The 19,368-nt window shown below is 50.7% G+C and overlaps 8 protein-coding genes across 8 annotated transcripts; 5 read left to right on the top strand and 3 right to left on the bottom strand.

The window, feature by feature from the left end:
* Positions 1 to 894: 894 nt before the first annotated feature.
* Positions 895 to 1,314, bottom strand: PV08_11071 (uncharacterized protein; the record flags this gene model as incomplete). The annotated part of the gene is made up of 1 exon (XM_016385383.1): positions 895 to 1,314. The coding sequence occupies one exon, from the start codon at positions 1,312 to 1,314 to the stop codon at positions 895 to 897; it is 420 nt and encodes a 139-aa protein (XP_016230327.1).
* A 2,757-nt stretch (positions 1,315 to 4,071) lies between these two features.
* Positions 4,072 to 5,038, top strand: PV08_11072 (uncharacterized protein; the record flags this gene model as incomplete). Its single annotated transcript, XM_016385384.1, has 3 exons — positions 4,072 to 4,476; positions 4,523 to 4,588; positions 4,640 to 5,038. The coding sequence occupies 3 exons, from the start codon at positions 4,072 to 4,074 to the stop codon at positions 5,036 to 5,038; spliced, it is 870 nt and encodes a 289-aa protein (XP_016230328.1).
* A 517-nt stretch (positions 5,039 to 5,555) lies between these two features.
* Positions 5,556 to 7,679, bottom strand: PV08_11073 (uncharacterized protein; the record flags this gene model as incomplete). Its single annotated transcript, XM_016385385.1, has 7 exons — positions 5,556 to 6,437; positions 6,481 to 6,519; positions 6,582 to 6,666; positions 6,719 to 7,100; positions 7,146 to 7,301; positions 7,351 to 7,361; positions 7,408 to 7,679. 7 exons carry the CDS (start codon positions 7,677 to 7,679, stop codon positions 5,556 to 5,558), a joined length of 1,827 nt encoding a protein of 608 aa, XP_016230329.1.
* A 1,235-nt stretch (positions 7,680 to 8,914) lies between these two features.
* Positions 8,915 to 10,115, top strand: PV08_11074 (uncharacterized protein; the record flags this gene model as incomplete). The annotated part of the gene is made up of 3 exons (XM_016385386.1): positions 8,915 to 8,978; positions 9,046 to 9,534; positions 9,616 to 10,115. 3 exons carry the CDS (start codon positions 8,915 to 8,917, stop codon positions 10,113 to 10,115), a joined length of 1,053 nt encoding a protein of 350 aa, XP_016230330.1.
* A 687-nt stretch (positions 10,116 to 10,802) lies between these two features.
* Positions 10,803 to 11,902, bottom strand: PV08_11075 (alkylated DNA repair protein AlkB; the record flags this gene model as incomplete). Its single annotated transcript, XM_016385387.1, has 2 exons — positions 10,803 to 11,557; positions 11,614 to 11,902. The coding sequence occupies 2 exons, from the start codon at positions 11,900 to 11,902 to the stop codon at positions 10,803 to 10,805; spliced, it is 1,044 nt and encodes a 347-aa protein (XP_016230331.1).
* Positions 11,903 to 12,457: 555 nt separating this feature from the next.
* Positions 12,458 to 15,628, top strand: PV08_11076 (uncharacterized protein; the record flags this gene model as incomplete). The annotated part of the gene is made up of 2 exons (XM_016385388.1): positions 12,458 to 12,505; positions 12,569 to 15,628. 2 exons carry the CDS (start codon positions 12,458 to 12,460, stop codon positions 15,626 to 15,628), a joined length of 3,108 nt encoding a protein of 1,035 aa, XP_016230332.1.
* Positions 15,629 to 16,490: 862 nt separating this feature from the next.
* PV08_11077 (uncharacterized protein) lies at positions 16,491 to 17,966 on the top strand (the record flags this gene model as incomplete). The annotated part of the gene is made up of 2 exons (XM_016385389.1): positions 16,491 to 16,512; positions 16,558 to 17,966. 2 exons carry the CDS (start codon positions 16,491 to 16,493, stop codon positions 17,964 to 17,966), a joined length of 1,431 nt encoding a protein of 476 aa, XP_016230333.1.
* A 212-nt stretch (positions 17,967 to 18,178) lies between these two features.
* Positions 18,179 to 19,114, top strand: PV08_11078 (uncharacterized protein; the record flags this gene model as incomplete). The annotated part of the gene is made up of 1 exon (XM_016385390.1): positions 18,179 to 19,114. One exon carries the CDS (start codon positions 18,179 to 18,181, stop codon positions 19,112 to 19,114), a length of 936 nt encoding a protein of 311 aa, XP_016230334.1.
* Between the last annotated feature and the right edge of the window lie 254 nt (positions 19,115 to 19,368).

Consider the following 19,368-nt stretch of genomic DNA (forward strand, 5'->3'; position numbering starts at 1 on the left):
AGCCTTTTGGAGGCATTGAACTACTACAAACAGTGCATGGTCTTGACCTTGCAAACAAGGAGAAAATACCAATGTTTTGGGAGCATTTGGCACCTTTCAAGAGCACTTGAAGGTCGCGAGGCGGGTAGTAGGAAGTATAGGACTCTATCGTCTAATAATTCGAGCTCAAACGGTCGAAATGTACATCTTGGGCGGAAAGCTTCTGTAGAAACATTGCTGTAAAAGGATCAATTCAATCTAACACTAGTACTATACTATAGATATAGGGTTTGTGAGCTAGTATAGCACTCGGAAACAGGTATCTCCGGACCCAACAATCAAATCACAGTACGGAAGATACTCGTGACGAGCGGGGTTGATGTAGCAGCAATAGCTTATGGCGCCAAATCTGAAAGTATCACGTATTGTCTCAGCTGAGCTATGCCAGCTAATTGGCGGCTCACACCGACTCGAAAGAACATTGCTGAAGCCATCAATTCGAAGCAGCAATAACATGACAGTCGAAAAATTGCAAGTCTTGCCGCTTCTGAAGCACAGCTGTGGTAGGCGGTAGAGCGAACCGATCATCCCCGACATAGGTCGTTCTACATGCTCCGGAGCTTTCGATAGAACCACGGTACACTACACTGTAAGTGCTCTTTTTCCTGGTAATTCAGTGATTACAAGCATTTTTTATGACTTCACCTGACCAACTAAAGGAAAGGTAGTTGTGAAATTTGCTGTCGCTGGTGGTGGAATAGTGTCTGCTCCGGAATAGCCCATATATCGAACTACTAGAAACATAGTCAAAACAGATCTTGCCCAATTTAAGGCCGACACATCAAGTACTCCTTTGCACGGCAACATCTATACCTTCATGACGCCTGGGTTTCCCTGAGTCCAGGCCGGCGTGATCTACAGTGTGCTGACTCTCCACAATTCCCCTGCTCGCACCAGTGTTGTCTTGTAGTGGCTGCCGAAGAAGTAGGACCTTTGGAACTCCGGGCTTGGGCCTTCCCCTCCTTGAAAAGGCTGCGCCAGTACACATGTCGTCAATTCCGCCGAGTTGCCGGTCACAGTGCAGCAAATATCGGCGGTACTATGATTCGTATCAAGTGGCTTGCCGACTTTCTTCATCATTACGTCGACGACATCGTCTCTGCGGATCGATGGATCATAATGCATGTCAGTTTTACAGAAGTTGAGAGTTACCACCACGTCCTCGGTAAAGGCAGACACGCAAAGTTCCGACTCGCCATTGTCCAGGGAGCAGACAAATCGAATTATTGCATCGATCGCGGCCTCTCTGTCTGTCAATCCTCCTGCATTTGGCATAACGGGAGTTGCTCTAGTGTTCTTCGTGTAAGCAGAATTATAAATGAGGTCGAAATGCTGAAAGCTAAGCAGTGTGGAATGCCGATTCTGTGTCTCGATAAGGTCAGCTGGCGCCGGTCAAGATCCTACAGAGGGAAACAAAAACATTTGCTTTACAACGAGGGCTCTTGTACATTTATCGACGGGTAGATAGCTTGTAGAAGACCTGCACCCATTCAGCGTATCCTCAGAATCCAGGTATCACAGCGTTGGACATTGACCCATCACCAAGCCGTGACCTCTGGGCTGGTATCGGAGAAGTGTCTATTAGTAACGAGCACTGTCTCAGCCAGAAACCAGGTACTTCAGACTCTGAGACATTTTGGCCAATATCAAGAATCCAATCCGCTTCATGTATCGGGCCTTCGTTTGCCTCGATGTCATTGGATGCACTAAGCCCAGTCTTCATAGTAAGTAGGCGAAGAGAGATGCACACGATCCATTATTCTGTCTAAATTGTTATGTGGTCGGAGATGTATAGAGAGCACAGTACCTACTATCTTAAGTGACACGGCAGCATAGGACACGGTCAAGAGCAAGTGACGATACGGAACGCACTGTCTGAGACACTCCTCCATATCGAGGCGTCTGGGTTACCTGGACTGGTGTAGATGCCTGCAGCGCTAACCATTCTTCGAGCCCTCTCAACTAGTCGAGTTTTGTAAAATTCCAGAGTGTCCACAGGAGCCGCCCAGGAAAAGGCTGCAGAGTAGGACAGTGGGTCAGCTGAAGAGAGTCGGGTTACACACTCATTGCCAGTGGTTACTTTGAGGCCGAATAAGAGGACGGGAGTTCATTATCATCCTAAAACTATAGCGACCCAGTAAATCTCGCACAAATGCAATCCGTCCGATATTGGCCAATCTGGCCGCGGCCAAAGTGACTTGGAGACTTCAAAGGTTCACAAGCCGCACAGGGGCTTTTCCACAAGATGGGCCACCTCGGAAATGGTGCAGATGTGCTTGGATCCTGCGAAACTGTACTTAGAGCCAGCTGTATCCAGAAGGTACAGTGCTTATGGGGATCTGAGAGTGTACTACTTTCTCGACGACATCCAATATGTCTAAGCCAACAGCGATCGGGTTGACCCACAATAGCAGATGTGCCGGAGAGAGGCTCCAACCAGCATGAGCACATAGTTGTTCTTTAAAACACTCAAGCGTCTTGACCAGCCATCCACTACAATGCCTCTCCTTCAAAGAATGCCACTGTTAGAGGGCTGGAAAAGGCAATGGCCTTTTCGAATGCTAGGGTTGCACATCTAGCATGGCAGTGCTGGGCCTCCTGGAGCGACTCATGTAGAGGAGAGCACTATCTAGACAGCTAAAGAAGCAGGTCGCATTGGTCTCCCATGGATTGGCTGTGAAGCTCACCGTGGTGGTCGAGACGTCAGTCAAACAAGCAGCCGCTGCCGTGCCGGCCACCCTTTCCACGGCCGTCAATCACCGTTATCCACAGCGCTGCTGTCCGTCAAAAGTCGGAAAAAGACACCGATAGTTCTCTTGATACACTCTGATTGTTCGACTAAGGAACGAAGAGAAGGCTAACGTGCAGACATGCTGACTCAAGATGAGACATGGGGGAGATGCTGCCCCACGAAGAGGCTGTCATCGAAGGCGACTCATTCAAGGGTAGAATGGCATTATGAGACGAGGATGATCGTACACAATGAAAGTGACATATCACTCCTGAAGCATTGAATGTATGCCATGTATCAGTGTCGGCTGGTCGAGGGTAGAATCGCGAGCCCGATTGAGGCTTAGACACTACCATTGCTATTCAGACCGGAATAGAACATTTCCGAAAGAACACAGCATGGTCATTCGTTCGTGTCTCTTTATCTGGCCACAGCTAAGCGTCTTGATTCAGCACATGCCTCGTCTTGCTCAGCCACCACCGATGGTGGCGCCGTGAAACATTCCCTGCTTACCCCAGAGTGGGGTTTGTCGGACGTCGCTCACGGCTCGGTGGAGCATACCCAATTCAGACTCATGATACACTGGCTGCTCAACTGGAGGTTTCATCTCGCGATGATGCATAGCTTCCCCGGGTCTAGCAGGATTCTTATCCTGTCGGTTATTTGGCTCCACACACCAAAACACCTTTTTGGACGGGCCAGAACCGGTTTGGAAGTCTGTGTCTATCCTTTCCCTGACTCATGTCTCGATTACTATCACCCAAAACACCTCTAGTATCAACATATCGGAGCTCGACTATCCCATTCAGGTATCATTGATGCTTCGAAACGGAATGAAGTTTTCGGATAGAGCCCCCTGCATGAACTTATCGTCACTTCGAAACTGTTATCGGCCATCACCATTCTATGTTCTACCAATAGGAACGAAACGAGGCTCTACTGTTCCTCGGCCTTTTGTTGAGACGCACAGTAGCTTCATCCAAAAAGATACTGTAGAGGCAATGGTGCTGCATCCGTTTCGATATGGACGGCCTCTTCATTGGCATAGCCTCACGTCCCAAGTATTCCAAATGGTCCACAAGATGTGTCAGCGAAGTAGACTATGGAGCATTTCGGCGAGTTGTGGTGTGGTCACCAGGGAAGACGAAATGTCCATGGTCTACGCTGAGAAACTATAAGTATAACGAGGTCAACTCCACAAATTCTGATTTACACCCTCAGATATTCCCTTGAATCTTCAACTGTCTTCTCTACCTACATTTGTCAAAGGCTGGTCCTGTATTGCACTCTCTTCTTTCACAATGGTTGCTTGCAAATCTTTAGTTGTGTTGGCACTCCTCTCCATCCTTGAGCTTGTTGCAGCACATGGCTGTATTATTGCTGCAACTGGTGATGCTGGCGGCAATGGCACTGCTCTCGGCATCGACTCGTCGACCCCGCGTGACGGCACAAGACGACGTCCCTTTCAGCAAGATACCACTCGTTTCGCGGGCGACCAGGCCGACACCTTTGGCGAAACGCTCGAAGGTGGCGATAATGATCCCGAGGCCGGCACTGCTGCTATTCTTGCTGAGAGTGGCGGTACGCTTCCTCAGATCACACCCGGCGGCGAGGTTCAGATGACTCTTCACCAGGTCAACGCTGACGGTGCCGGGCCTTATACTTGCATGATCAACGCCGATGGAACAGGCACCACATGGACACAGGTTAGAAAGACACTGCAGAAGTTATACTTCCCACTGACAAACACAGATGACCGTGACTACACAAGTGGCGGGTAGACGTGGCAATAATCGAGCTGGATCTGAGACCGACCATGTAAGTGTATTGTTGAAATTCTGTGGCTAAATGTTTTCTAACAGCTCTCAGCCTCTTGTTGCCGCCGTACCTGCAGGACAGACCTGTACCGGGACAGTCGCAGGCCAAGATAATGTCTGCATGGTCCGATGCGAGAATCCAGCATTGGCAGGTCCCTTTGGTGGAGTTGTTCCTGTCCAGATGTCTTCAAGCGCCACAGCTGGAACTGCTTCCAACAGCACTGTTGCAGCGACTGGTACGGCCGACGACACAGCCACAGACGCGGCCACTGGCTCGGCCTCAGACATCGCTGCCGCTGCTAATGGTAACAACGACAACGTCAGTCCAGCTGAAAAGGCCGCGGCAATCCGTGAAGATGCGCAAAGAAAACGCCGGGTCCGAAGACAAATTTCCCGCATCGAACGCGATACCGCAGCTGCAATTGCATACAGACATGGCGCACGCTCCTAGGAGAACGGGGGATTCCATGGGGCCATGAACAGATACCTTGATGGCAGAAACACTTCTGCCCGTGAGCAACATTCCCAAGCCTTCGAACGATGGATTCATTCCTTAACCACTTCCATCTCGGGCCTCGGCAACAATATTGCCAAAACACACACACACACACTCCTTGATCCTGTATTGACTGAAGCATGTGTTCATACACCCAACACTCCTTTCACTAGGCATGTCATGACAATCTTGACAGGAAGACGAGGCTCAGATTGTGGACGGTCGCGACGTCGACTAAACTGCGGCAGCTGAAAGCGCTGTCACGCCATGGACGCAGCCAACACAACGCTGCACTCCACCATTGTATCACCACTCTGCAAACGTGACATGTCCAAATCAGATAGTAATATGTTATAAATGAGACAGTACGAAGTACACGAAGAAAAGAGCTTTCTTTCCCAGTGACGTGCAATAACCACCGGCGTGCCTTTATCATTTATTCAACTTTTCTGGGACGAGTAGATGGACTTGCTCACATCTGTATGCTCCCAGTGGGAGGATGAACACCGTCTCCTTCATACGTGTCCCTACCTTCTTTTCCAATTTCCCACCCGCGGCCCCGGTACCGGGCAGGCCATATGCCGCACCTTCCCGGAGCCATGATACCGTTGGGGTCGAGGGCGTCCTTTAGCTTCTCGTTGAACTTCATCAACGCGCCATCGTTCCAGTTGTAGGTGGCGGCAACCTGGTCCTGGAAGAGAATATGTGTTCGATATTCTCCGTAGCCCTGTTTTGCACAATCATCAATCATTTGCCGCATACACCTGTCCACCGCCTTTCTTCTTTCAGGGTCGTCTCGATCCCAGATAACAAGCACAATCATATGCAGTTCTCTGAGTCCAACCACAAATGCCAGAAACATATCGATGTCATGTTGGTGGTGGCGCTCTTTGGCAATCTTCCACAACTTTAGCGCATCAGGGCCTCGAGTTGGAGATATTGGACTGAAGCCCATATGAGCTCCATTTGGAACCCAATTAAGATAGGACAGTTCCTCGAAGTCGGGTTCTCCCGAAGCAATTCGATCTCGAGACCAGAAGTAGTGGTCTTTCGGCAGGGAATCCGGATCGATTCGCCGAGCGCCAGGCACCCTCATGAATTCTTTGTGAATAATGTCGAGCTTGTACTGTCGGATTTGCTTGGGTCCGTAGTTCGTGCCATAGTAAATCCAAGTGCATCGACCCAGTGGCGTCGACTCTAGATGCTTCTGCAGAACATTATCTGGGATAGCACCCTTTCCATCGTAAAACTCTTTGCGAGACCCCCCACCGACTGCAACTTCGATGATACTATGACGGATCTGCGCCACGTTTTCAAGAATGTTGGCAATCCGAAGGGGACGGATGATCTCGACCTGACATCATCAGTGGTGTAAATGAACAAGTCGAGTTACATACAAGCAGCTGGAGGTCATCCTCTTCTTGGAAAGTGTACATCTAGAATTAGTAAGCAAGTGTCACATAAGTATGTATCACTCATTTCAAAGTGATAGACTTACGAAGCTCTCGTGCTCACCAGGATCAGGCATAAGAGCCATACCTATCTTGGTCACAACACCGAAGTTGGATTGCGAGAACAGTCCACTGTGACATATGAGCGGCAAATTCAAGTTTGGATCCTGTTGGCTATCCTCACTCTGACATAGGGCCAAAGCCGTAGGGGAAGGTCTGCCAGGTGTTGTTACCTGGCAAAGCCCCCATTCCAGTTCTGAAGAGCTCCCCCGTGGGAAGTACCACCTCCAATCCAGAGTGAACTCCCCAATGATCACCATATGGGGTGTAGCCGACACCACGATCGAGAGTATTTCCCAGAATTGATCCCCCGCCGAGATCGGGACAGTCAATCCATACCTTGTAGCCTCGCTTGCGAATTTCTTCGTATAAGGCATAGAAAGAAACTCCTGGCTCAACGAGGCAAGTACAATCATCAGGATTGATGTCCAGGATCTTATTCATACGTCTTCCGAGGTCGACGACAACGGAGCCACGTACTCTTGGTGCCGCACCACCGTATCCCACTGCTATTGCTTAACACGATGACACACTTTTGGGGGCTGACATACAGTTTCTACCCATTGATATTGGGTAAATGGGGATCAAATGCTTGTTGGCCCACTTAACCACAGTTTGTACTTCTTGGACACTTCCCGGGTATACGGCGGCGGAAGATACAGTCTCTTCGCCGTCAAGGATCATAAAAGCATCGTGGGTATTCGGATCTGCGCATGAATTTAGCAATTGCAGCAGGCCCTGGAGGAATCTTCTAACGCTCCATGTACCTAGCTATCGTCAGTTACAGACCTCCCGAGTAACTCGAAACCATACCATCCATCCTCAAGCGGCTGATCGTTGATCTTCACATTGGCTTCACCAATAAATCCCGAGAGCTCTTCAACAGCTTTGAAAAACTGGTCTTTGCTCACGCCTTGCGGTATCGCAATCCCCCTCTTCCTCTCGCTAGTTCGGCCTTTGGTCTGATTTTTGGAAAGCCGATCTCTCTCTCGGGCAACTTTTGTGACGAGACGCTCAGGTATTCCAGAGTAGTCCAAGGGGTAAACAGGGACATCCTTCGACAGTGAGATATTGGAGGTACCCATCTTGCCTCTGAACTGTCGAATAAAGGTCGTCAATACCTCTACCTGGCAGATCAGACTCAAGACACTTTCCGAGGAGGCTCAAGAAGTATATAATCGCCCACAATTCACATATGGCCAAGTGTGTAACCAACCGAGAGGTCGATCCCTGGAATTCACCCCATTCCAACCCCCGCAATGGTTGGAGATGGTGTTGGCAGAGCCGATGTTCCCCACGGGGTGAAAAGCACGAAAGGTTTGAGCTAATGGGGAAAGTCACGCACATGGAAGTCGTCCAACCCCATGTTTCCATAAGCAGACAGCGAGTACCTGGACGAGTTCCGGCCTTCCTACTACTCATGACATTTACGGTTAGACGGCAATGCTAGCTGCGGAAGAATGGATCCTCTGTTTGCCCTCCTCTCTACCCAGTGCAGCAATTTTCTCCCATTATGATGATACCTTGCCATCACCACAACTGGATCGATTACATGTGTTCTCAGAGGCTTCGGATAGTTCTCACTGCTATGTCAAAGGTGAAGCTGTAGTATAGTAGCGAGTGCCCTGCCAATTCTTGAAATGACATGTCCAGTCATGTTCAGTATGAGCTTGCCCTGGGAGTACCTCTCTTATGAAGTTCCTCTTGTGGCGGTCAGAATCCTTATGGTGAGCACTCGTAGCCCCCTTGAGGATAAATTAGATTGATCTGTTGCTATTATGAAAATGATCGTTCGCAATACTGTAGAGACATACCTATGGGAATGGAACTCACTTGAAGTCCCTGGCCCAGAGGACAACGACGGAAATACGTTACGCCGTAGCCGTGCGATGGGTTGATGACTCAGCCACATTGCGCAACCAACTCGGGACAGACCTGAAGTTTGACGATGATTATATTTTCTGACCGATCCCCGCAGACGCTTCGCGTATAGGATCCTCTCTGATTATTCTCGTTCTGTAGGATTAATGATCAAGGCGATGGAGTTGCTGGGACAGATTCGCCTGACCGAGAACTCTGGATACATGCATCCATCAGAACAGGTCATGACTTCTAAGGAGGGACAAAATACGCATGCAGCTGTTTAGTCAGTCGAGCTAATCATGCCAACTGGAACTTCCATGGCCCTTCAAAGTCAGTGAGAGTAATAGGTAGGAGCAAAATATCCTCGGTCCCATCAGCTAGTTAGTGAAGTGGATATATCTCAGCATCCATTGCAGGTCAGCACTAACAAGTCGAAGTCACCATATCCTTAACAGAAATGCAGATGCAAGAAGTTCTAGTCATCGGGGGGACTGGCGCCCAGGGTCTCGTTGTCGTCAACGGTGAGTATAGACCCATACTTTCGTGTTGACTCGTCGAGACTCATTCTAAGTATTCTTGCGTATGTAGCTCTCTCCTCAAGCAAACGATATGCAGTACGAGTCCTTACTCGCGACAGAAACTCGGCTCGTGCGCGAACAATTGCGAACCTCGCCAATGTAACCCTGGTCGAAGGCTCACAGGATAACCAGCAAGATCTGCACCGAGCATTTCACGGAGTTTACGCTGCGTGGGTCAATACCGATGGCTTCACCTTAGGGGAGAAGAATGAGCTCTTCTATGGCTGCCGAGCGTATGAAATCGCCAGGAGCGAAGGGGTCCAACATTACGTCTATGCCAGTACGGACTTTGCACTCAAGGATACCAATTGGGACGAAAATTACCATTGGGGACACAATGATGCCAAAGGCAGAGTGGCCGAGTATATCTTGGCTCAAGGACAACAAGGGATGAAAAGCTCGATTCTCACCACTGGGCCCTATATGAACATGCTCTGGGACGGTATGTTTGTACCTAAGGAAAAGGAGGACGGGTCCTTTGTCTGGGCTAACCCTGCAAGTATGTGTGGACTTGGTCCGGATCTCTCTCCCTTGGATCCCAGCGGCTTTGCTAATTAATTCCTTGGATGACACTGTACAGGATCGGGCAAAATACCACTTATTGCTCTGGAGGATGTCGGCGTCTATTCCCTGTGGCTGTTTGACAATCTTCACGAGTCCAGTGGCTTGGAACTCAAAGTCGCAACCGACGAAGTCAGCTTCCAGGAAATAGCTGCCACCTTCACCCAGGTGACTGGAAAGAAAGGGGTGCATCAGTACGTTCCTCTTGACGAATACATGCCCGCCGCAGAGCCTTACCCAAACGCTCCGGCGAACTATGCAGCCGGCCCAAATGCCGTCCGGGACGAGTCGAGCATGACGTGGCGTCGGAATTTCTCGGCTTGGTGGCGATACTGGGGAGAGGGCCGATGCCCACCCAGAGACATGGCTCTGCTGGACAGAATTCACCCCGGCCGTATAAAGTCTCTGGCGGAGTGGATGAGGTTGGTTGGTTACGATGGGATACGGAAGAATGTGCTCAAAGGAAATGAAGATTTGAGGAGACAGGCTAAATCGGTGCAGCAAACCAAGTTGGCCTGATCTGAAACGTGGTATTCACTACTAGCTATTGACAATATCATTCGGTAGTCTAACTCCAAACTGGCAGTCAATGTAAAGCTCAGTCTGATCTGGCACCGAACGGTACCAGGCACTTCAAGTTGACAAGACCTTCATGATTTGAGATTGCTACTTACAGAACGAGGAACGCACCATTGGCTCGCAGAGCATTGGCTTCAGGATGAAGACAAGATGGTGTTGGATGGCCCGATTAGCACTGTCTCTGGGACAACACCATCCCGTCGACGATCCTCGCTCGCGGGAACAAGGGCAAGCTCGATCTCTCCACAGCAGGCGGATATCGATGAAGCATATTTTGTTGTGCGGAACAGCAGTACTCAAGAGCTTCATGGCTTCTGCTCCACATACTTCTATCGCGCCTCAATTACAAGGGCTGTTGGCACATTGTTTGTCAACCCTACAAAGTAGGCCCTCCCCTGGTGTTGCAATCAATGAGTAGATCACTCACACCTAGTATAAGTTACCAGTTGTGATCGTCCATGCCTTGAACGATGGTATCTGCATGACTGGTATCCAGGAATTCACATCATTCCAAAATGAGGCTTCAAGGCTTGGTTGTCCACTACTTTGCTCCCACTCCATGTAGAGTCCCCTATGCCTCGGTTTCCTCCTAACTTTCCTAGCAACGGTGAAGCTTGCCGGAGGAACTCAGGATTCTTTCATTTGTCGAACATTGAGGTTGATGCGCTTAGTCCTCATCCACCCATGCCACGCTTTATATTTGTTCGTTTCATCAATATCTGGCCAGTTTTGCAGCCAGGAAGGACACGTATCAGGTATGATCTTGGGCACGGCGTGCCAGGCATATCTAGCGTTTCCTGACATCAAGACCGCATCTCCAGACCTCAAGCGGAGAGTGACAGCCTCTGTCCCATCTTCATTTCCGGCAAGGAAGAGACCGTCACATCCCATGCTTATGCTGATGAGACCCCGGTCACATTCCTCGCTGACATCTCTGTGAATACTCAAAGTGTCTCCAGGACTGTAGAAGTTCAAAATCGCCGCTTGGGCATCGACAGAAGGAAAAAGACTTTTGAGAAGGGATGCAATATCAGGTGGGAAGGTTGGCGGTGCCTCGTTAGGGTAGACCTTGTTGGTCCAGTCGTATTGGCCTCCCAAGGTCACCCATCGCAGCTTTGAGTCAAGCATTTGAGTGATCGTGAGAGGGCGGTGGACCGAGGGGTCCTTGGGTCTTAACATTGTTGACTGGTCAGAGCTAAAGAAGGAAGACAAGCCGCAGTCAAGATTTGGCAAGTCACCTCCTTCCGTGGTAGGATAGTCGATATTGTAGTGCAGATGCAAATTAGTCTTGTGCTCGGGATTGTTCAAGTCACGATGGAGGAGCTTCTCCAGCAATGCAATTTGCAGGCGAGGAGTGAGCAGCGAAGGGAAAACAAGCAGACCTACAGAGAGGTCAGTGCGTTCCCGAAGAATAATAAAGAGGAAAACTAGGATATACCGGGCAGGGCGTTGATTTCGAACGCGGGCGAGGGAAAGCGATCACAGACATGTGCCGACAGCCGAGCAATTGTGATCCCCTTAGCGAATTCTTGCTCCAGCATGGCGAGCTCAATGTGTGGGCATTGTTCCGACGCCGGCAGAAACGTGACAGGAGTGGCCTTTGGGTTGTAAGGGTCGATTATCTCAACGTCAGAATCGATAGATGCAGGTGATTGTTTCCGCCGACGCTTGAAAAGATCTCGCATCGAATCTGGTGGCCGTGCATGAGCATCAGGGATGGGAACCATTGTTTCTTGAGGTAATATATGTGCCCTGATACGACAATGGAAATTTCGCTTCTTGTGGCGGGAATATACAGTCCCTTTCCAAGGGAACGTAATTTTAAACGCGAAGAGCGGAGCGATATATTTTTATATCCGTTTCGTTGGGTTCCCACGGTACATCCTTGCGCTATTCCTTTACATGCCAGCGCTCATGTACACTAATAGGGTTCAGTCACAGCGGTTGTCGTGTGATATGCTGTTCTGATGTCGAGGTGGTTCTCAGGTTGCGTGGGTATGAATCTCACGTCTTGGATGTAGATGGTTGTGGTAACTGAGGCACTGAGTCTTCAGGCTCGGCACAATGTTGATCCGGATTGAGATGCGGGAAACCACAACACCAACATCAAACATCAACAGCCCTCAATAAATGACCAGAAGTCTTTTGCTCCCACCTGATTCGGAAGGACTCACCACACCCTTCGGAATCAGCGCAGTGACCCGGTATCATTATGTCGAAATGTCCCTCTTGATATCTCTTTCCTGGCGCGTTTGCCATGAGCAGCTTTCCACTCCACAGTGATGGCAGCCTCGGAGGCAGACCAACATCGATTGAATCCCAGAGCCAGCGTAGGTAGAGATCCTTACGGCACCTCAAAACAAAACATAGGGTTGACTGGACTATTATCATAGCTTCGAAACTGTTCTTACATCGATCCCTCAACTGGAGCGCGATCCAACAGAACGTTTACCCTTCGCTTTCACGACGCTGACAATCATGATTTTGGCTCTGACACCTCCGATGAGTCAACCCCCCTTCTGCCTCGAGCGTCGCAATATGGAAGCAATGGTCAGCGTACAAAAGTTGGGATTGTCCTACACAAGAGCAGGGATTATGCGATCCGAGCAAAGCAGTTCGTCGTGTCAGAAACGGGCAAAGGAGTGTTCAAATGTGCACTGGCGTATCTCCTCGGCAGCCTCGCGACCTTCGTGCCTGCATTGAGCCAATTGTTTGGCCGTCAGAGTTCGAAGCACATGGTGGCCACGATAACTGTGTATTTCCACCCCTACAGGTCGTTTGGAAGTATGCTTGATGCTCTTCTTCTTGCCTCAATTGCTTTCCTGTACACAGCAGTTGTGTCCCTTCTCAGCATGACTGTAGCAGCCTTCTTTGCTGACACTGTCCATTTGATTGAGCTGGGCCATGCCATTGTGTTGATTTTCTTTGTAGGAGGTGGCCTGGGACTTGTTGCTTGGATCAAGCTCAGGAAGAGCGACCCCCTTGTGAACATCGCCTGTTCCCTTACGTCGCTTGGCCTCATCAATATTCTGACCAGAGAAGGTGCTGTTCAGGCCGGAGACTACTCTCTGAGGACAATCGGATCAATTTTGGAGATGATTGTGGCCGGTGTTATTGCAACTTTACTCGTGTCTCTTTTGATATTCCCAATCTCTGGACGTCAGAAGCTGAGGCAAAACCTTCTCGATGTGACTGATCTGCAATCAGACATGCTTGCTCTCATAACAAGCAGTTTCATTTCTGGCGATGAAGGAGAACTGGAGAACAATGTTCTCTCCCGTGTAACCGAAATGCACAAGAAAGTCTCTGCCACTGTTGCCCAGAAGTTGAAAGAAGCAAAATATGAGCATTATCTACTTGGTACCGAGAGGCAAGCACTGATTGAAGCAAGGCTCGCGCACTGCATCCAACGTATCTCCCAGAACATTGGCGGTCTTCGGAGTGCTGCAGCAATGCAGTTTGTTGTTGTGAAGGAACCTCCTTTTGGGTCACCAATGCGTACTGGAGGTATAGCTGGTGCTGCTGATGCTTGGGATGACTCTCACAAAGCTGACCGAGCTAATGGTGATGTCGAAGGCTTATTCAACAACTCCAAATCTATTCCAGCTTCCCAAGGAACAGAGGCTGCCTTGCTGCACCCCAATCAAGAACCGTTTCGCTCCCCTGCCCAGATATTTGAACTGTTCATTGAGAACCTAGGTCCCTCAATGCGATCTCTAGCCTTCACCCTTAAGGAGATTCTGGATCACTTCCCTTTTGATCCCGACCGAAACTACGCGGTCAGCACAATTCCAAAGTTCAAAATCAGCCTTGACCGTGCCATCGACCTTTATAAAGACAGCCGCCAAAAATCTCTCGCCGTTGTGTATGGCCAGAAAGATATGGATCGCTCCAGGCCTCTTACGGTGCAAGCTGATTGGGAGGACGCTGCTGCTGCGTGTGGCTACTTTTCATTCTCTCTTGTCGAGGTTGCCGAATCGGTCAAAGATTACTTGGTCGTACTCGACGAACTGCAGCTCGAAGTGGATGAACAACCGGCTGGCAAAACCTGGAACTGGTTGAAATTCTGGCAGGAGGACGTTGATCACCAAGAGCTCCATGGCATCCACCCTGAGCTCGCCGAGATTGTGAAGAAGGCGGGCGATCTCGACCTTCAATTCACGCAGAAGCCTTTCGACACGTCCCGACACTATAATGAGGCAGCATGGCAAGACCGCCCACGAATAAAGCGCAGGCTCTTCCACAAGATTTATGACGCGTCCGCATTCCTACGTCGCGAAGACATAAGGTTTTCGCTGAAAGTTGCCTTGGGAGCTGTGTTGTACGCGTTGCCGAGCTTCCTGCCTTCGACTCGGCCGATCTATTCCCATTGGAGAGGCGAATGGGGTCTACTATCTTACATGCTGGTCTGCAGCATGACTATCGGTGCCAGCAACACGACGGGCTTTTCTCGTATACTTGGAACGTGCCTTGGAGCTGCCTTAGCAATTGCCGCGTGGGAGGTGTCTGATGACAATCCAATTGTGATGGCTTTCCTCGGGTTTTGCATGGCATACTGGACGGCGTACATCATTGTTGGTCAAGGCAAGGGTCCAAAGGGACGCTTCATAATGCTAACCTACAATCTCACTGCGCTGTATGCATATAGTCTTACGACCCCAGACGATGAAGACGGTGGGGACGAGGAGGACACCGGAAAACGTCCCTTGATTGTCCAGATTGCCACACATCGTGTGGTGGCCGTGATTTCTGGTACCATCTGGGGTCTGATCATTACGCGCGTCATCTGGCCCATATCTGCACGGCAGAAATTAAAGGATGGACTGTCTCTGTTATGGCTGCGAATGGGACTGATTTGGAAAAGAGACCCGCTGGCTACCTTCACAGACGGTCTTCATCCTAACCGGTACATGAATCTGCGCGAAGAATTCTATCTACAGAAGTTCTTGGCCAAGTTGCAAGGGCTCGTTGAGGCCTCGAAAAGCGAATTCGAGTTCAGAAGACCCTTCCCCCATGAGACCTATGCACGTATTCTGCGAAAGACCGAGGAGATGCTCGGTGCTTTCCACGCAATGAACCAAGTCATCCTGCAAGATCTAAACGCCTCTCCCGGAGAGGAGGCGTTGCTCTCAGCGACCGCCGATGAACGAGCGCAGCTATGCGTCAGGATCAGCCATCTCTTCAGTGTGCTGGCAAGCTCCATGAAGCTTGAATACTCAATCGCCAGTGATGCGTTGCCGAATATAGAACACACCAGGGACAGGCTGTTGGCGAGGATCTTTGCATATCGACGCAATGACGCCCAGGAGCAAAGGAGTACCGACGAGGATTACAGCCTGTTTTTCACGTATGCTCTGGTAACGGGGCAACTCAACCTTGGTATCCAGGACGTGCTCAAGGACCTCGGGGAACTCTTCGGAGTCATGGATGAAGAGGCTCTTCGTCTTGACTGAGCTGTAGCTACTCCTCAGGCTGGCCGATTAGCCGTAGCATTCGTAATCTGGCGAAGGGAATCCATATCACCATTCTGCATATCATGAAGGAAACTTGCATCCGCAATAATCGAATGATGGCTGCCTTGGGTCGGGAGTCAGCGACACGCGGCTGCATTTGGAGAGTCGAATACTCGGGGAGTGCAAGGAGGCTTAAATTTTGCCAGACGATGAGAGGTCAGTGGTGTTGATGGAGTAATCACTACGGAGTATCTACAGCACTATGGATATCTAGGTATAGGCTACCTAGCTTACCTTTTAACTGCCTACCCGGTACTGCCCGGTGCAGAGCATGGGGCTCCCTGCCGCTTAGTGAGGGTAGAGAAACGTCCGCTGGGGGCGCAGAGCTTTGGGCAACCAGGCGCTGTTTTAACGGTTTCCCATGGGTAGAGCCTGGACAGGGCGCGCAATTGGGCCCCAATGGGTACTACGAATACGGGTGTCACTAGGGCACTAAGTTAACTAAGGCAAGGTGGTTTGGCGGTACAGGCTGCGCCCAGAAAGTCAACGTCAGGCAAACGCGTCATTCGCTCCGGGCATCCACCGCATCGCATCGTCCACGACGGCGCCTGGAGAGCCTCGCCCTCAGCCTTGCCCACTTGCAACGGACGCATCGTCGAAGGGAGGGCTGTGGGCGTTTGTTAGTGTGGCTATGTCTGGGGTCACGGTCTACAAGATCGAGATAACGTGTGAGCAAGTATAAGGTACTTACTGTAGGTACCCTGCTAGTGACCCGACTTCCATGGTCCTACCAAGGTGCACAATATCGCCCGGCAGCGCAATCACCTGCACCTCATGCGGGTATACAACTGATCGAACGAAGATGCTGGACGAGAATCTCCCAAGTACGTGTCGCCGGAGCCCCAGGTACTCGCGCTGACTCTCTACAGCTTTTGTCCTCAAGCCCTCGAATGATAAACCCAGACAGCACTCGACCTTCTTCTTCTCCCAGCATGGCGCCGATTACGAGCCTGCATACACCCTACGACATCTCGACCCGGAGCAGCACGCCTCGCGGAATCGATATGCCGTCGCACTCTATGACGCCTTCATACCTGACGTTCTCTACGCCGAAGTCCTCCTGATCCCCGAATGGACGCAACCGCCTCATGTCTCGGAACAAGCACGACTCAACGGAGCAATTCCACCTCCACCGGAACCTGTTCTCCCTAGCGAATTCTCGATACAGTTATACAACCCTGATCAGCAGATCATGGTCAAGCATAAGCCCGCGAGCTGGAATTCAGCAGCGTCTTGGGCTTTTGAAATGCCGCAGCAAACATTCCGAGCGCCCTCGGCTTCAGCGTTGGACCGCGGTCAGCACGATCCCGCGGCCTCCGAGATCACACCCAAGATTGGTTTCAAGTGGAAGAAGGACAGTAAATTCTCCAAAGATCTAGCCTGCTTCTTGTCTGGGAAAAGCACAGACATCGTGGGAAGCAAGACGAAGAGCAAGGAGCCCGACATCACGGTATCCATATTCAAAGGCCTGAAGGAGCTGACTTTGTACGAGCCCAACTTACAGCGGGTCGACCTCGAAGACTTGAAAGGCTTTGAAGTTGTGCTTCTACTCGGAGCGGTGGTCATTCGAGATGTATATTTCGGGTCATTGAAAGAAACGTTTAACATTTCTACAGCCGCAAGAAAGTCGAACCCAAACAGCCCTAGTGTCGTCGGCGCCGCCTTGATCCCTGACGCTCGTCCTCAGACAGCTTCGCCAACCAGTGCCACTGGTCCCATTCGCGACCCACGAGTGCCTCCTACGGATCCTAGAAGCCAGTGGGAACTGGATGCTGAAACCGCTCGTCTGCAAAGGCAATTTGCAGAGGAAGAGCGTGCGAGGCGACGCCAGGAAGAGGAAGCTGAACGGAAAACGAGAATTCTGCTTGAGAAAGAGGAGAGAGACAGACGTCGACGCCAGCAAGCTGAAGTCGACCAGGAGACCGAGCGATTGAAGCGACTGTATGGGCAAGAGGATGCCAACGCGCGCCCGAATCTGCCTCCTCGAGATGCTCGACAGCAGAGACATCACTCTGAATCTGTGCAGACGGCGTATCAACAGTCCCAGCAAGGCCTCCAACCAGCAGCTCCCTACACCAACGCATGGGGCGGCTATGCCTCAGGCGGCTCGAGTAATACCGGCCCGTACATGTCTGGCGCCGCTGCACAGTCCAGTCTTCTCACGCCGCTACCGACGCAGCCTCAAAATCTCAAGCAGAAGTCGAGCCTTTTCAATTTTCGCCGCCGCAGTGACCCTGACCCCAATAAACTGCAGAGAAAGAGAAGTGCCGTCTTCTGAGAATTTACCCGCGCCGTGACCGACCTTCCTGTTTGGGCGACGACATCCCTGACATCCTCGTACCGTGACCGGTCAATCGCCGACGAGCCCGAGTCAACCATGTCATCATTTCTGTGAGCTCTAGAGACAGCTCCTGCTCCTCTTCTGTTCCTCAACTGTTCTTGGATACGATTTCTTCCATCACATATGTCCTTGCGGTACCACGATTCAACATGGCAGCGTCACTGGGCAAACGTATTGTCTTCACAGGAGGGTCAGGCAAGGCTGGAAGACACTGCATTCCGTACCTCCTGGAAAAGGGCCACCAAGTGCTCAACTTGGATCTCGTAGACTTCCCGAAAGATTATCTTCCCGCCGGGAAAAGTGTCTATACGATGAAGACCGACCTCACCGATGGGGCACAGACATTCAATGCCTTGTCGTCGCTATTCTCTATGGACGAATACGAACTGCCGAAGCACCCTGGACCCCCAGACGCTGTCGTACACTTCGCAGCGTATGCGCGCAACATGATTGTGCCTGACAGCGAGACTTTCCGCGGCAACGTCATGAGCACGTATAATGTGATTGAGTCCGCCTGCAAATTGGGAGTCAAGAAAATCGTCATTGCTAGCAGCGAAACAACGTATGGTGTTTGCTTCAGTCAAGGCGACGACGACTACCATGCTTTCCCACTCGAAGAGGACACTTACGACCGCAATCCCATGGACACCTATGCATGCTCGAAATTAACTGGGGAGCGCATTGCCAGGAGCTTTGCGCGACGGTTCGACATCGATATCTATGCGCTGGTCATTGGCAACGTCATTGAGCCACATGAGTATGAAAGGGATTTTCCGCGCCACGTGGGCCAGCCGGAGACCAGGAAGAGAAACGCTTGGAGTTATATTGACGCGCGAGATCTGGGACAAATCTGCGACTTGTGTGTTGCCAAATCTGGGCTGGGATTCCAGGTGTTCAACGCGACCAATGACACCATTACCACGTCCATTCCCAGCGAGGAATTCTTGAAGAAGACATGCCCAAACACCCCAATAACCAGGAAGATGGGCGAGTGGGAGGCGCCACTGTCCAACAAGAAGATCCGGGATGTCCTGGGGTTCAAGGATGTTCATGACTGGCGCAGATACTATACTCACAAAGAGTGAGGGTCGTCACTATGCACGATGCACGATGCACTGTGCAAGGGGTTGCAATGAGAATTGTGGACTTGTGCCGAGCAATGAGCAACGGATTGTGTGTAGAGGCATGTAGATACAGCTGTACTCCGTATCCTTATCCTTACCGTTACCGTGTCTCTAGGTAGACACCTGGACCATTGTACGTAAAGTAAAGCGGGTTGTTTTGGGCCTCACCGTATTCGTTGTGTGTGGCTGACAATCCCCAGCCACTCAAATCTGAG

Source organism: Exophiala spinifera (assembly GCF_000836115.1).
Source record: "Exophiala spinifera strain CBS 89968 unplaced genomic scaffold supercont1.9, whole genome shotgun sequence".
Lineage (NCBI taxonomy): Eukaryota > Fungi > Ascomycota > Eurotiomycetes > Chaetothyriales > Herpotrichiellaceae > Exophiala > Exophiala spinifera.